This window comes from Misgurnus anguillicaudatus, chromosome 3 (assembly GCF_027580225.2).
Source record: "Misgurnus anguillicaudatus chromosome 3, ASM2758022v2, whole genome shotgun sequence".
Lineage (NCBI taxonomy): Eukaryota > Metazoa > Chordata > Actinopteri > Cypriniformes > Cobitidae > Misgurnus > Misgurnus anguillicaudatus.
Window position 1 is genome coordinate 4,362,559 of NC_073339.2, and position 16,695 is coordinate 4,379,253.

General features: G+C 43.6%; 1 protein-coding gene across 1 annotated transcript; it reads left to right on the forward strand.

Moving 5' to 3' along the window:
- The first annotated feature begins 13,991 nt into the window (after positions 1–13,991).
- Positions 13,992–15,916, forward strand: LOC129423727 (zinc finger BED domain-containing protein 4-like). Its single transcript, XM_055180160.2, has 3 exons — positions 13,992–15,222; positions 15,376–15,595; positions 15,679–15,916. Exons 1-3 carry the CDS (start codon positions 14,233–14,235, stop codon positions 15,843–15,845), a joined length of 1,377 nt encoding a protein of 458 aa, XP_055036135.1. The 5' UTR covers positions 13,992–14,232; the 3' UTR covers positions 15,846–15,916.
- Positions 15,917–16,695: the final 779 nt, after the last annotated feature.

The following is a 16,695-nucleotide window of genomic DNA, read 5'->3' on the forward strand; positions in this document are numbered from 1 at the left end:
AAGCTAGCATGATTAACATGAAGCTAGCATGATGCTAACATGATTAGCACGAAACTAGCATGATTAGCATGAAGCTAGCATGATGTTAGCATGATTAGCATGAAGCTAGCATGATTCTAGCATGATTAGCATGAAGCTAACATGATTCTAGCATGATTAGCATGAAGCTAGCATGATGCTAGCATGATTAGCATGAAGCTAGCATGATTAGCATGAAGCTAGCATGATGTTAGCATGATTAGCATGAAGCCAGCATGAGGCTAGCATGATTAGCATGAAGTAAACATGAGGTTATAATGATTAGCGTGAAGCTAACATGATTTAACGTGAAGTTAGCATGATTAGCATGATGCTAGCATGATTAACATGAAGCTAGCACTATTTAACGTGAAGCTAACAAGATTTAACATGAAGCTAGCATGATTTAGCATGAAGTTAGCAAGCTATATTATAAAATTAGCATAAAGCTAGCATGAAACTAGCATGAAGCTAGTATGACTTAGCATGGAGCTAGCATGAAGCTAACATGACCCAAAGACCCAACCCCCATGTCTCTATTATGTTCAGATCCAGAGATATAAGGCTTTGTTTATTATGTTGCTAGGGTGCTCATATTTGGTTGCTAGGGGCGTGGCTTAATGCCTCTAAGAATCCTATTAAGACTGATTGGATGCCTGAGTAAAATGAGCCCACCCCTATGTCTCTATGACACTCTGGTGCAAAGATATCCATCTGGGCTTTTTATAATGGTAGTCTATGGGAGATGTTGCTAGGGTACCCAAAATTGGTGCTAGGGGCGTGGCTTAATAGCTCTGAGGCGATCCTAAGAGACTAGTTGGATGACTGAGTAAAATGAGCCCACCCCCATGTCTCTACGACACTCTAAAGTGAAGATATTCCATCTGGGACGTTTTTATTCCCTTATATGGGCATGTTTCCTGCCCCATTATAAGTCAATGGGAAATTTTGGGGGCCTCTTACACCCCAGGGGTACAGCTTACACCCCATTGTGATGTAGGTTCTTATACAGCCTGTCAGCCTTCTTAAATGTGGTAAGCCACAAGTTTCTAAAAGTTTCTCACTCACAGCTATGACCCGTCAAAGTTTGTCTCCATGTTAAGTCAATGGGAATTTTGGGGTCTTTGAGCGCCCCGTTTAGGAATTCGGAAGGTCCCATCAGTTAGAAAAGATATAGCACACTAAGTCAGACCAGTCTGAAGGTCCGTGGAAAATTTGGTGCATGTAGCTTGAAAGCTCTAGGACGAGTTAGTGTCGGAAATTTTGGAACAGAAAAAGAATAATAATAAGATATAAGTTTAATAGCAATAACAATATATTGGCTTTTTCAAAGCCAACATAATAAGTTTAAATACAATATCAGTATGTTGGCTTTGTCAAAGCCAACATAATAAGTTTAAAAGCAATAACAATATGTTGGCTTTTTCAAAGCCAACATAACTAGATATTAAAGTTTGAAGACAAACTTTATGTTGGCTTGAAAAAGCGTAGCTTGAACGTTTAAAACGGTTTGACATAAGTTTAGTTTAGTAAACTATCTGGCTGTAAGAATGTTTAAGTATGAAGGTAGCATGATTAGCATGAAGCTAACATGATGTTAGCATGATTAGCATGAAGCTAGCATGATGCTAGCATGATTAGCATGAAGCTAACATGATGCTAACATGATTAGCATGAAGCTAGCATGATGCTAGCATGATTAGCATGAAGCTAGCATGATGCTAGCAAGATTAGCATGAAGCTAGCATGATGCTAGCATGATTAGCATGATGTTAGCATGATTAGCATGATGCTAGCATGATTAGCATGAAGCTAGCATGATGTTAGCATGAAGCTAGCATGATGCTAGCATGATTAGCATGAAGCTAGCATGATGCTAGCATGATTAGCATGAAGCTAGCATGATGCTAGCATGATTAGCATGAAGCTAGCATGATGCTAGCATGATTAGCTTGAAGCTAGCATGATGCTAGCATGATTAGCATGAAGCTAGCATGATGCTAGCATGATTAGCATGATGCTAGCATGATTAGCATGAAGCTAGCATGATGCTAGCATGATTAGCATGAAGCTAGCATGATGCTAGCATGATTAGCATGAAGCTAGCATGATGTTAGCATGATTAGCATGAAGCTAGCATGATGCTAGCATGATTAGCATGAAGCTAGCATGATGCTAGCATGATTAGCATGAAGCTAACATGATGCTATCATGATTAGCATGAAGCTAGCATGATGTTAGCATGATAAACATGAAGCTAACATGATGCTAGCATGATTAGCATGAAGCTAGCATGATGCTAGCATGACTAGCATGAAGCTAGCATGATGCTAACATGATTAGCATGAAGCTAGCATGATGCTAGCATGATTAGCATGAAGCTAGCATGATGCTAGCATGATTAGCATGAAGCTACCATGATGCTAGCATGATTAGCATGAAGCTAGCATGATTAGCATGAAGCTAGCATGATGCTAGCATGATAAGCAGGAAGCTAGCATGAGGCTAGCATGATTAGCATGAAGTAAACATGAGGTTAACATGATTAGCGTGAAGCTAACATGATTTAACGTGAAGTTAGCATGATTAGCATGATGCTACCATGATTCGCATGAAGCTAGCACTATTTAGCATGAAGGTAACAAGATTTAACATGAAGCTAGCATGATTTAGCATGAAGTTAGCAAGCTATATTATGAAATTAGCATAAAGCTAGCATGAAACTAGCATGAAGCTAGTATGACTTAGCATGGAGCTAGCATGAAACTAACATGACCCGAAGACCCAACCCCCATGTCTCTGTGATGTTCAGATCCAGAGATATAAGGCTTTGTGTATTATGTTGCTAGGGTGCTCATATTTGGTTGCTAGGGGCGTGGCTTAATACCTCAATAAGAATCCTATTAAGACTGATTGGATGCCTGAGTAAAATGAGCCCACTCCTATGTCTCTATGACACTCTGGTGCAAAGATATCCATCTGGGCTTTTTATAATGGTAGTCTATGGGAGATGTTGCTAGGGTACCCAAAATTGTTGCTAGGGGCGTGGCTAAATAGCTTTGGGGCGAACCTAAGAGACTGATAGGATGACTGAGTAAAATGAGCCCACCCCCATGTCTCTACGACACTCTAAAGTAAAGATATTCCATCTGGGATGCTTTTATTCCCTTATATGGGCATGTTTCCTGCCCTATTATAAGTCAATGGGAAATTTTGGGGGCCTCTTACACCCCAGGGGTATAGCTTACACCCCATTGTGATGTATGTTCTTACAGAGCCTGTCAGCCTCCTTAAATGTGGTAAGCCACAAGTTTCTACAAGTTTCTCACTCACAGCTATGACACGTCAAAGTTTGTCTCAATGTTAAGTCAATGGAAATTTTGGGGTGTTCGAGCCCCCCGTTTAGGAATTCGGAAGGTCCCATCAGTTAGAAAAGATATAGCACACTCCGTCAGACCAGTCTGAAGGTCCGTGGGAAATTTGGTGCATGTAGCTTGAAAGCTCTAGGACGAGTTAGTGTTCGTAATTTTGGTCTCAGAAAAAGAATAATAATAAGTTTAAAAGCAATAACAGTATGTTGGCTTTTTCAAAGCCAACATAATAACTAGATAGGTACATTTCCTGAAGAAAATGTGAGTGGTGCTTGCCGTGGCAAAATTCTGGGTAACATATATGATTATACTCCAAGCCAAAAGTAAAACGATCCAACCGCCGTGTCTCCACGATGTTTTGATGTGGAGATATAAGGCTGTGTTTTTCCGGTTGCTAGGGTACTGTTTTTGGTTGCTAGGGAAAAAAATGGCATCCACTAGTGATTACCCGCCGAGTCACGAGTCAAAAGGTCCAACCCCCATGTCTCTATGATGTTCTGATGCGGAGATATAAGGCTTTGTTTACTCTGTTGCTAGGGTACTGTATTTGGTTGCCAGGGAAAAAAATGGCATCCCATAATGATTACACTCCGAGTCACGAGTCAAACGTTCCAACCACCATGTCTCTACGATGTTCTGATGCGGAGATATAAGGCTTTGTTTACTCTGTTGCTAGGGTACTGTATTTGGTTGCTAGGGAAAAAATTGGCATCCCATAATGATTACACTCCGAGTCACGAGTCAAACGGTCCAACCCCCGTGTCTCTACGATGTTCTGATGCGTAGATATAAGGCTTTGTTTACTCTGTTGCTAGGGTACTGTATTTGGTTGCTAGGCAAAAAATTGGCATCCCATAATGATTACACTCTGAGTCACGAGTCAAACGGTCCAACCCCCGTGTCTCTACGATGTTCTGATGCGGAGATATAAGGCTTTGTTTACTCTGTTGCTAGGGTACTGTATTTGGTTGCTAGGCAAAAAATTGGCATCCCATAATGATTACACTCCGAGTCACGAGTCAAACGGTCCAACCCCCGTGTCTCTACGATGTTCTGATGCGGAGATATAAGGCTTTGTTTACTCTGTTGCTAGGGTACTGTATTTGGTTGCTAGGGAAAAAAATTGGCATCCACTAGTGATTACCCGCCGAGTCACGAGTCAAAAGGTCCAACCCCCATGTCTCTATGATGTTCTGATGCGGAGATATAAGGCTTTGTTTACTCTGTTGCTAGGGTACTGTATTTGGTTGCCAGGGAAAAAAATGGCATCCCATAATGATTACACTCCGAGTCACGAGTCAAACGTTCCAACCACCATGTCTCTACGATGTTCTGATGCGGAGATATAAGGCTTTGTTTACTCTGTTGCTAGGGTACTGTATTTGGTTGCTAGGGAAAAAATTGGCATCCCATAATGATTACACTCCGAGTCACGAGTCAAACGGTCCAACCCCCGTGTCTATACGATGTTCTGATGCGTAGATATAAGGCTTTGTTTACTCTGTTGCTAGGGTACTGTATTTGGTTGCTAGGGAAAAAATTGGCATCCCATAATGATTACACTCTGAGTCACGAGTCAAACGGTCCAACCCCCGTGTCTCTACGATGTTCTGATGCGGAGATATAAGGCTTTGTTTACTCTGTTGCTAGGGTACTGTATTTGGTTGCTAGGGAAAAAATTGGCATCCCATAATGATTACACTCCGAGTCACGAGTCAAACGGTCCAACCCCCGTGTCTCTACGATGTTCTGATGCGGAGATATAAGGCTTTGTTTACTCTGTTGCTAGGGTACTGTATTTGGTTGCTAGGGAAAAAAATTGGCATCCCATAATGATTACACTCCGAGTCACGAGTCAAACGGTCCAACCCCCGTGTCTCTACGATGTCCTGATGCCGAGATATAAGGCTTTGTTTACTCTGTTGCTAGGGTACTGTATTTGGTTGCTAGGGAAAAAATTGGCATCCCATAATGATTACACGCCGAGTCACGAGTCAAACGGTCCAACCCCCGTGTCTCTACGATGTTCTGATGCCGAGATATAAGGCTTTGTTTACTCTGTTGCTAGGGTACTGTATTTGGTTGCTAGGGAAAAAATTGGCATCCCATAATGATTACACTCTGAGTCACGAGTCAAACGGTCCAACCCCCGTTTCTCTACGATGTTCTGATGCGGAGATATAAGGCTTTGTTTACTCTGTTGCTAGGGTACTGTATTTGGTTGCTAGGGGAAAAAATGGCATCCCATAATGATTACACTCTGAGTCACGAGTCAAACGGTCCAACCCCCGTGTCTCTACGATGTTCTGATGCGGAGATATAAGGCTTTGTTTACTCTGTTGCTAGGGTACTGTATTTGGTTGCTAGGGGAAAAATTGGCATCCCATAATGATTACACTCTGAGTCAAGAGTCAAACGGTCCAACCCCCGTGTCTCTACGATGTTCTGATGCGAAGATATAAGGCTTTGTTTACTCTGTTGCTAGGGTACTGTATTTGGTTGCTAGGGGAAAAAATGGCATCCCATAATGATTACACTCTGAGTCACGAGTCAAACGGTCCAACCCCCATGTCTCTACGATGTTCTAATGCAAAGATATAACTGTTTGAATTTTATGTTGCTAGGGTGCTCAAAAGTGGTTGCTAGGGGCGTGGCTTAATACCTATGTAAGGATCCTGAGAGACTGGTTGGATGCCTGAGTAAAATGAGCCCACCCCCATGTCTCTATGACACTGTGGTGCAAAGATATCCATCTGGGCATTTTATAATGGCAGTCTATGAGAGATGTTGCTAGGGTGCCCAAAATTGTTGCTAGGGGCGTGGCTTAATAGATCTGAGATGATCCTGAGAGACTGATTGGATGCCCGAGTAAAATGAGCCCACCCACTTATCTCTACGACACTGTAAAGCAAAGATATCCCATCTGGAACTGTTTTATTCCCTTATATGGGCATGTTTCCTGCCCCATTATAAGTCAATGGGAATTTTCGGGTGCCTCTTACACCCCAGGGGTACAACTTACACCCCAATGTCATGTATGTTCTTACATAGCTTACCACCCTCTTCAAATTTAGTAACCCACATGTTTCTACGAAATCCTCGCTCGTACCTATGACCTGACAAATTTTCCCGCAATGTTAGTCTATGGGATTTTGCCCCATTGACTTTTCATTGGGCATTTTTGGGCACCTCTTACACCCCAGGGGTACAACTTACACCCCATTGTGATGTATGTTCTTACAGAGTCTACCACCCTCTTCAAATGTTGTAACCCACATGTTTCTACAAAATCCTCGAGCGGAGCTATGACTCGTCAAAGTTGGGCCCAATGTTAAGTCAATAGGATTTCTCGGGTGGTTTTTCGCCCCCCTTTCAGAAATCCTGCACCCGATCGCTTATAAAAGTCATAGCACACCTCTCCTCAATAAACCGGTCAATTTGAGCCCTCTTTCATGGGACTACGTGAAACCGTGCGGGACGAGTTACGTGCCGAAAAAGTGTCCAGAAAAAGAAGAATAACTAGATAGGTACATTTCCTGAAGAAAATGTGAGTGGTGCTTGCCGTGGCAAAATTCTGGGGACCATATATGATTATACTCCAAGCCAAAAGTAAAACGATCCAACCCCCGTGTCTCTACGATGTTCTGGTGCGGAGATATAAGACTGTGTTTTCCCGGTTGCTAGGGTACTGTATTTGGTATTTGGTTGCTAGGGAAAAATTGCCACCCACTAGTGATTACCCTCTGAGTCACGAGTCAAACGGTCCAACCCCCATGTCTCTACGATGTTCTGATGCGGAGATATAAGGCTTTGTTTACTCTGTTGCTAGGGTACTGTATTTGGTTGCTAGGGAAAAAATGGCATCCACTAGTGATTACCCTCCGAGTCACAAGTCAAACGGTCCAACCCCCGTGTCTCTACGATGTTCTGATGCGGAGATATAAGGCTTTGTTTACTCTGTTGCTAGGGTACTGTATTTGGTTGCTAGGGGAAAAAATGGCATCCACTAGTGATTACACTCCGAGTCACGAGTCAAACGGTCCAACCCCCGTGTCTCTACGATGTTCTGATGCGGAGATATAAGGCTTTGTTTACTCTGTTGCTAGGGTACTGTATTTGGTTGCTAGGGAAAAAATTGGCATCCACTAGTGATTACCCACCGAGTCACGAGTCAAACGGTCTAAACCCTGTTTATCAACGATGTTATGATCCGGAGAAATAAGGCTTTGTTTACTCTGTTGCTAGGGTACTGTATTTGGTTGCTAGGGGAAAAAATGGCATCCACTAGTGATAACACTCTGAGTCACGAATCAAACGGTCCAACCCCCGTGTCTCTACGATGTTCTGATCCAGAGATATAAGGCTTTGTTTACTCTGTTGCTAGGGTACTGTATTTGGTTGCTAGGGAAAAATTGGCATCCCATAATGATTACACTCCGAGTCACGAGTCAAACGGTCCAACTCCCGTGTCTCTACGATGTTCTGATGCGGAGATATAAGGCTTTGTTTAGTCTGTTGCTAGGGTACTGTATTTGGTTGCTTGGGAAAAAATTGGCATCCCATAATGATTACACTCTGAGTCACGAGTCAAACGGTCCAGCCCCCGTGTCTCTACGATGTTCTGATGCGGAGATATAAGGCTTTGTTTACTCTGTTGCTAGGGTACTGTATTTGGTTGCTAGGGAAAAAAATGGCATCCCATAATGATTACACTCCGAGTCACGAGTCAAACGGTCCAACCCCCGTGTCTCTACGATGTTCTGATGCAGAGATATAAGGCTTTGTTTACTCTGTTGCTAGGGTACTGTATTTGGTTGCTAGGGGAAAAAATGGCATCCCATAATGATTACACTCTGAGTCACGAGTCAAACGGTCCAACCCCCATGTCTCTACGATGTTCTGATGCTGAGATATAACTGTTTGAATTTTATGTTGCTAGGGTGCTCAAAAGTGGTTGCTAGGGGCGTGGCTTAATACCTATGTAAGGATCCTGAGAGACTGGTTGGATGCCTGAGTAAAATGAGCCCACCCCCATGTCTGTATGACACTGTGGTGCAAAGATATCCATCTGGGCATTTTATAATGGCAGTCTATGGGAGATGTTGCTAGGGTGCCCAAAATTGTTGCTAGGGGCGTGGCTTAATAGATCTGAGATGATCCTGAGAGACTGATTGGATGCCCGAGTAAAATGAGCCCACCCACTTATCTCTACGACACTGTAAAGCAAAGATATCCCATCTGTAACTGTTTTATTTCCTTATATGGGCATGTTTCCTGCCCCATTATAAGTCAATGGGAATTTTCGGGTGCCTCTTACACCCCAGGGGTACAACTTACACCCCATTGTGATGTTTGTTCTTACAGAGTCTACCACCCTCTTCAAATTTAGTAACCCACATGTTTCTACGAAATCCTCACTCGGACCTATGACCTGACAAATTTTCCCGCAATGTTAGTCTATGGGATTTTGAGCCCATTGACTTTTCATTGGGCATTTTTGGGCACCTCTTACACCCCAGGGGTACAACTTACACCCCATTGTGATGTATGTTCTTACAGAGTCTACCACCCTCTTCAAATGTTGTAACCCACATGTTTCTACAAAATCCTCGAGCGGAGCTATGACTCGTCAAAGTTGGGCCCAATGTTAAGTCAATAGGATTTTTCGGGTGGTTTTTCGCCCCCCTTTCAGAAATCCTGCACCCGATCGCTTATAAAAGTCATAGCACACCTCTCCTCAATAATCCGGTCGATTTGAGCCCTCTTTCATGGGACTACGGGAAACCGTGCGGGACGAGTTACGCGCCGAAAAAGTGTCCAGAAAAAGAAGAATAATAATAAGTATGAGGAATAGTAATAGTGATGCCTTGCATAAATGCAAGCACCACTAACTAGATAGGTACATTTCCTGAAGAAAATGTGAGTGGTGCTTGCCGTGGCAAAATTCTGGGGAACATATATGATTGTACTCCAAGCCTAAAGTAAAACGATCCAACTCCCGTGTCTCTACGATGTTCTGATGCGGAGATATAAGGCTGTGTTTACTCTGTTGCTAGGGTACTGTATTCGGTTGCTAGGGAAAAAATTGCCATCCACTAGTGATTACCCGCCGAGTCACGAGTCAAACGGTCCAACCCCTGTGTCTGTACAATGTTCTGATGTGGAGATATAAGGCTTTGTTTACTCTGTTGCTAGGGTGTTGTATTTGGTTGCTAGGAAAAAAATTGGCATCCACTAGTGATTACCCTCCAAGTCACGAGTCAAACGGTCCAAACCCCGTGTCTCTATGATGTTCTGATGCGGAGATATGAGGCTTTGTTTACTCTGTTGCTAGGGTACTGTATTTGGTTGCTAGGGAAAAAATTGCCATCCACTACTGATTACCCGCCGAGTCACGAGTCGAACGGTCCAACCCCCGTGTCTCTACGATGTTCTGCTGCGGAGATATAAGGCTTTGTTTACACTGTTGCTAGGGTACTGTATTTGGTTGCTAGGGGGAAAATTGGCATCCACTGGTGATTACACTCCAAGTCACAAGTCAAACGGTCCAACCCCCGTGTCTCTACGATGTTCTGATGCGGAGATATAAGGCTTTGTTTACTCTGTTGCTAGGGTACTGTATTTGGTTGCTAGGGGAAAAATTGGCATCCACTAGTGATTACCCGCCGAGTCACGAGTCGAACGGTCCAACCCCCGTGTCTCTACGATGTTCTGCTGCGGAGATATAAGGCTTCGTTTACACTGTTGCTAGGGTACTGTATTTGGTTGCTAGGGGGAAAATTGGCATCCACTGGTGATTACACTCCAAGTCACAAGTCAAACGGTCCAACCCCCGTGTCTCTACGATGTTCTGATGCGGAGATATAAGGCTTTGTTTACTCTGTTGCTAGGGTACTGTATTTGGTTGCTAGGGGAAAAATTGGCATCCACTAGTGATTACCCTCCAAGTCACGAGTCAAATGGTCCAAACCCCATGTCTCTACGATGTTCTGATGCGGAGATATAAGGCTTTGTTTACTCTGTTGCTAGGGTACTGTATTTGGTTGCTAGGGAAAAAATTGCCATCCACTACTGATTACCCGCCGAGTCACGAGTCGAACGGTCCAACCCCCGTGTCTCTACGATGTTCTGCTGCGGAGATATAAGGCTTTGTTTACACTGTTGCTAGGGTACTGTATTTGGTTGCTAGGGGGAAAATTGGCATCCACTGGTGATTACATTCCAAGTCACAAGTCAAACGGTCCAACCCCCGTGTCTCTACGATGTTCTGATGCGGAGATATAAGGCTTTGTTTACTCTGTTGCTAGGGTACTGTATTTGGTTGCTAGGGAAAAAATTGGCATCCACTAGTGATTACCCTCCAAGTCACGAGTCAAACCGAGCAAACCACCTGACTCTACGTAGTTATGTTCAGGAGAAATGAGGGTTTGTTTACTCTGTTGCTAGGGTACTGTATTTGGTTGCTAGGGAAAAAATAGGCATCCACTACTGATTACCCGCCGAGTCACGAGTCAAACGGTCCAACCCCCGAGTCTCTACGATGTTCTGATGCGGAGATATAAGGCTTTGTTTATTCTGTTGCTAGGGTGGTCAAATTTGGTTGCTAGGGGCGTGGCTTGGGAGTGGCCAATTATGTGCCCAATTGTTACACCCCTAGTCACAAGTAAAACGGTCCAACCCCCGTGTCTCTACGATGTTCTGATGCCGAGATATAACTGTTTGAATTTTATGTTGCTAGGGTGCTCAAAAGTGGTTGCTAGGGGCGTGGCTTAGTAAGTCTTTAAGGATCCTGAGAGACTGATTGGATGCCTGAGTAAAATGAGCCCACCCCCATGTCTCTATGACACTGTGGTGCAAAGATATCCGTCTGGGCATTTTATAATGGCAGTCTATGGGATAGGTTGCTAGGGTGCCCAAAATGGTTGCTAGGGTAACCTTACACCCCATTGTGGGGGACGTCCTGAAAGAGTCTAGCACCCTCTTCAAATGTTGTGACCCACATGGTTCTACGAAATCCTCGCTCGGACCTCTGACCCGTCAAAATTTTTCGCAATGTTCAGTCTATGGGATTTTCGCCCATTGACTTATCATTGGGCATTTTTGGGTTCCTCTTACACCCCAGGGGTACAACTTACACCCCATTGTGATGTATGTTCTTAAAGAGCCTACCACACTCTTCAAATGTTGTAACACACATGTTTCTACAAAATCCTCGAGCGGAGCTATGACCCTTCAAAGTTGGGCGCAATGTTAAGTCAATGGGATTTTTCGGGTGGTTTTTCGCCCCCCTTTCGGAAATCCTGCACCCGATCGCTTATAAAAGTCATAGCCACCATCTCTTCAATAAACCGGTCGATTTGAGCCCTCTTTCATGAGACTACGGCAAACCGTGCGGGACGAGTTACGCGCCGAAAAAGTGTGCAGACATAAGAATAATAAGATATAATAACTAGATAGGTACATTTCCTGAAGAAAATGTGAGTGGTGCTTGCCGTGGCAAAATTCTGGGTAACATATATGATTATACTCCAAGCCAAAAGTAAAACGATCCAACTCCCGTGTCTCTACGATGTTCTGATGCGGAGATATACGGCTATGTTTATCCGGTTGCTAGGGTACTGTATTTGGTTGCTAGGGAAAAAATTGCCATCCACTAGTGATTACCCTCCGAGTCACGAGTCAAACGGTCCAACCCCTGTGTCTCTACGATGTTCTGATGCGGAGATATAAGGCTTTGTTTACTCTGTTGCTAGGGTACTGTATTTGGTTGCTAGGGAAAAAACTGGCATCCCATAGTGATTACACGCCGAGTCACAAGTCAAACGGTCCAACCCCCGTGTCTCTACGATGTTCTGATGCGGAGATATAAGGCTTTGTTTACTCTGTTGCTAGGGTACTGTATTTGGTTGCTAGGGAAAAAATTGGCATCCCATAATGATTACACTCCGAGTCACGAGTCAAACGGTCCAACCCCCGTGTCTCTACGATGTTCTGAGGCGGAGATATAAGGCTTTGTTTACTCTGTTGCTAGGGTACTGTATTTGGTTGCTAGGGAAAAAATTGGCATCCCATAATGATTACACTCCGAGTCACGAGTCAAACGGTCCAACCCCCGTGTCTCTACGATGTTCTGATGCGGAGATATAAGGGTTTGTTTATTATGTTGCTAGGGTGCCCATTTTGGTTGCTAGGGGCGTGGCTTGGGAGTGACCAATGATGTGGCCACTGATTACACTCTGAGTCACAAGTAAAACGGTCCAACCCCCGTGTCTCTACGATATACTGATGCCGAGATATAACTGTTTGAATTTTATGTTGCTAGGGTGCTCAAAAGTGGTTGCTAGGGGCGTGGCTTAATAGCTCTGATACTATCCTGATAGACTGATTGGATGTCTGAATAAAATGAGCCCACCCCCATGTCTCTACGACATTGTAAAGCGAAGATATCCCATCTGGAACTTTTTTACTTCCTTATATGGGCATGTTTCCTGCCCCATTATAAGTCAATGGGGCACTTTTGGGTGCCTCTTACACCCCAGGGGTACAACTTACACCCCAATGTGATGTATGTTCTGACAGAGCCTACCAGCCTCTTCAAATGATGTAACCCACATGTTTCTACAAAATCCAAGAGCGGAGCTATGACCCGTCAAAGTTTGGCGCAATGTTAAGTCAATGGGATTTTTCGGGTGGTTTTTCGCCCCCCTTTCGAAAATCCTGCACCCGATCGCTTATAAAAGTCATAGCCACCATCTCCTCAATAATGCGGTCAATTTGAGCCCTCTTTCATGGGACTACGGCAAACCGTGCGGGACGAGTTACGCGCCAAAAAAGTGTGCAGACATAAGAATAATTAAAGCTGCAAGCAGCATTTGCCGGGTTTCGAGCATTAAGGCACATCAAAGACGTCACACGTCGTCAACCAGGCTGATCCAGCATCCACAAAAACGAAAGAGATGGTCAGAAACGGTTCATACAGACTATGTATGCTTAAACACATGTGCACCTATAGGACTATTTTGGTTTTTCACAATTTTCAGCCATTTCTGATGGAGATTTTTAATATAACGCCAATAGAGATTTTGTTCAGAAGCTATTGCATTTTTCTTCCTATGGTGTTTTCGAATCGATAGGAGTTACAGTTACGAAGCTATTAGTGATTGTTTTTTATGTGGTAAAACGTAGTTCTGGTCGAACCGTAATTCGAAACCTGGCATGCTTGGTATCGTAGGATTCAAAAACAATTCAGGATCATATAAAAACAACTCCCATGGAAATTCGTTGATCACAGATGAAGTTATAGGCTTATAAAGTGTAACCATTGGATAATCACAGTATTTAATGCCATCTTTCCCGTTATAGTGCCACCTTTTGTCCGATCGGCAAGCATTTTATTTCACAACCTCAGGTCGATGGCCTTCACATACTATTCAAGCCCCGTGAATATCTCAAACCCCTCTCGAGTTATGGCCATTTAAATTTACTAAGCTCCGCCCATTTATATTTTTGGCCACTCCTTTCGTGGATGAATACAAATTTCAACTTTTTTTTGATAACTATTTATAGTCACACTCCACAGAATCAATCAGCCTTGGTTAGTAGGGATGTCCCGATCCGATCACATGATCGGAAATCGGCCCCGATCACGTGATTTCAGACTCGATCGGAATCGGACGTTACCTCCCGATCAGGACTCGGATATTTATGTTAATATATTCTCATATTTTTTTTAACAAATCTATAGTTATGCGGTGGCAAAGAGTTAGACCCTTTTTAAATCCAAACAGAAACAGCAACGCGTGCGGCATGACATCACTTTGTTGCAGAGACGCCATTTGTAAAAATGCCGGGGCAAAGTAAAACACGGAAGCAACTTAAAGCGGAAAGCGCGAGTATGTCGTCTGCGGTCTGGAAGTATTATAAAGTTGATGACAACAACGTTGCCATAGCAAACTGCGAGATATGTAAACTTGGGATTTCAAGAGGTGGAAAGGAAAAGGCTACGTTTAACACCACAAATCTGATACGGCACCTCAAAAACAAACACCCGACACAATACAGCGAGTATACCCAGGCAACCCAGCCGAAGACGAGTCAGCTCACGCTGCAGGAGAGTTTGAAGAGGAGAGAAAAAATGCCCCATGACAGCGCGAAGGCACGGGACATTACAGCCAAGATAGCACAAATGATCGCAATGAGTGACCTGCCATTCGCCTTTGTAGAGAACCCTGGATTTCTTATGCTTATGGAGCACGTAGAACCACGATTTGAAATGCCGTCTCGTCACTATTTTACCGAGAAAGCTCTGCCAGCCCTTTATAAAAAGATTACTGACAAACTACTTGTCATGTTATCAGATGCACCCCATGTTTCATTCACCACAGACATCTGGAGTTCGTCCGTAGCTCCCATGTCTCTACTAAGCCTTACCGCACAATGGATTGATTCAAGTTTTGTTTTACGCCGTGCGACCCTACATGCACAGGAATTTCGCGGATCGCACACCGCAGAGCGCATCCAGCAATCGATGGAAACAATGCTCAACAACTGGAGAATTGATAAGCAACGGGTCCACGTAATTTTGCGTGACAACGCGGCAAATATGAAGAAAGCTATGAGGGATATGGGGGTGCCGAGTGTGGGCTGTGTCGCCCATTCCTGTCAACTCTGTGTGCATGAGGGTCTGCTGTCTCAGCGCAGCGTGACAGAGACTCTGGCCAACGCAAGGAAGATTGTAGGCCATTTCAAACACTCCCCATTGGCCTACTCTCGACTAGAAGACATACAGATTGACCTAAATATGGATATCAAGCGCCTACAGCAAGATGTACAGGTGAGATTCCTCTAGTAACATTCTTTAATGTATGTCTATTGTATTATTATTTTATTTCCCATACACTTGATTTAGTAAGCCACTAATACATTGCGTGCTCTGCACTTAATAATTTGCACAAACATAAAGTGAATCATGTTCTCTTATGTGCAGACACGATGGAACAGCAGCCTCTATATGCTGCAGAGCCTACTGCAACAAAAACGTGCTCTTAGTGTCTTTGCAGCTGAGCGCACTCTACCAGCAACACTGACAGCTCACCAATGGGAGCTGATGAAAAAGACTGCTGATGTGCTTTCCCCATTTGAAGAGCTGACTAGGGATGTGAGCAGGGAGACTGCAACTGCAGCTGATGTAATCCCTGCCATAACAGGTAATATATATTTTTATTTATTCATGTTGTTTGAAACAAACTATAATCCCATGCATTCATTAAGTCATTTATTCCCTCATTAGTCCTCAGACGTGTTCTGTCTCGGGAGGATGATGATGACCAGGGAATAAAAACAATGAAGAGGACTCTGCTGGAGGCAGTGGAGAAGCGCTTTGCTGATGTTGAAACTGAGCCACTCTTTTACATCGCCACTCTTCTAGATCCCAGATACAAAGATGGGCAAGTATAGTAAAAATAAAATGCACCTTTTGTACATCATGTTTATATTTATTTCCTTTTTAATAAAGTTTTGTGTAATGAGTACATGTGTAGGCAGTTGCTTAACTGAAGAGCTATGCTATGTGTTGTCTCTTCTTGTCTTATTGTTTTTAATTGTGTGTTACTTTTATCTGTTTCTAGCTTTTTCACAAAGTCAGCCAACCTGTTGCATGCAAAGGAACATCTTATCCAGGAGGTGGCAAAGACAGAGGGGAGGAGGGCTGTCAGTGCAGTGCCAGAGGAAAATGAGGCTGCAGCAGCAGAGCCAGTGAGCAAGTCACCACGTCATGAAGCATGTAGCAGCCTGGACATCGCCTTTGAGGAAATCTTACAAGAGAGGCAGTCACAGGGACGGTCCGTGAGTACCACATCAGCAGAAACTCAAGTGCAGACCTACCTCTCAGAAAAAAACACCCCTAAGAAAAGCGACCCACTTCAGTACTGGAAAGAACACGCTTATCAGTTTCCGTCTATGGCTGCTGTTGCAGCTCAGTATCTCAGTGCCCCCTGCAGCTCTGTGGACAGTGAGAGACTTTTTAGTGCTGTTGCAAACATCCTTGATGAGAACAGAAACAGGCTCAAATCTGACAAGGTAGAGATGTTAGTTTTCATTAAGAAAAACATACATTTCCTTCTGTAAAACTTACTACTGATGACAGTAAGAGTTAGGAGTGCAGTTCCTAAAAGCACATTACTGGCTTTGCAAACACTGTGGCACTTTTATTTTTTTTCTTTGTTTACATGCCTGCCGGGTATTTTAAGTTGAGGTGCTATTTGTTTTTATATAGAGTTTTTTATATTTACTGTTGCACTAAAGTCCA

Bases quoted from the DNA above. Each gene is read 5' to 3' on its own strand.
- LOC129423727 (XM_055180160.2), top strand. From the start codon at position 14,233: ATGCCGGGGCAAAGTAAAACACGGAAGCAACTTAAAGCGGAAAGCGCG. The intron at 15,223-15,375 runs GTGAGATTCCTC...TCTTATGTGCAG, and splicing joins GCCTACAGCAAGATGTACAG to ACACGATGGAACAGCAGCCT. The intron at 15,596-15,678 runs GTAATATATATT...TTCCCTCATTAG, and splicing joins TGTAATCCCTGCCATAACAG to TCCTCAGACGTGTTCTGTCT.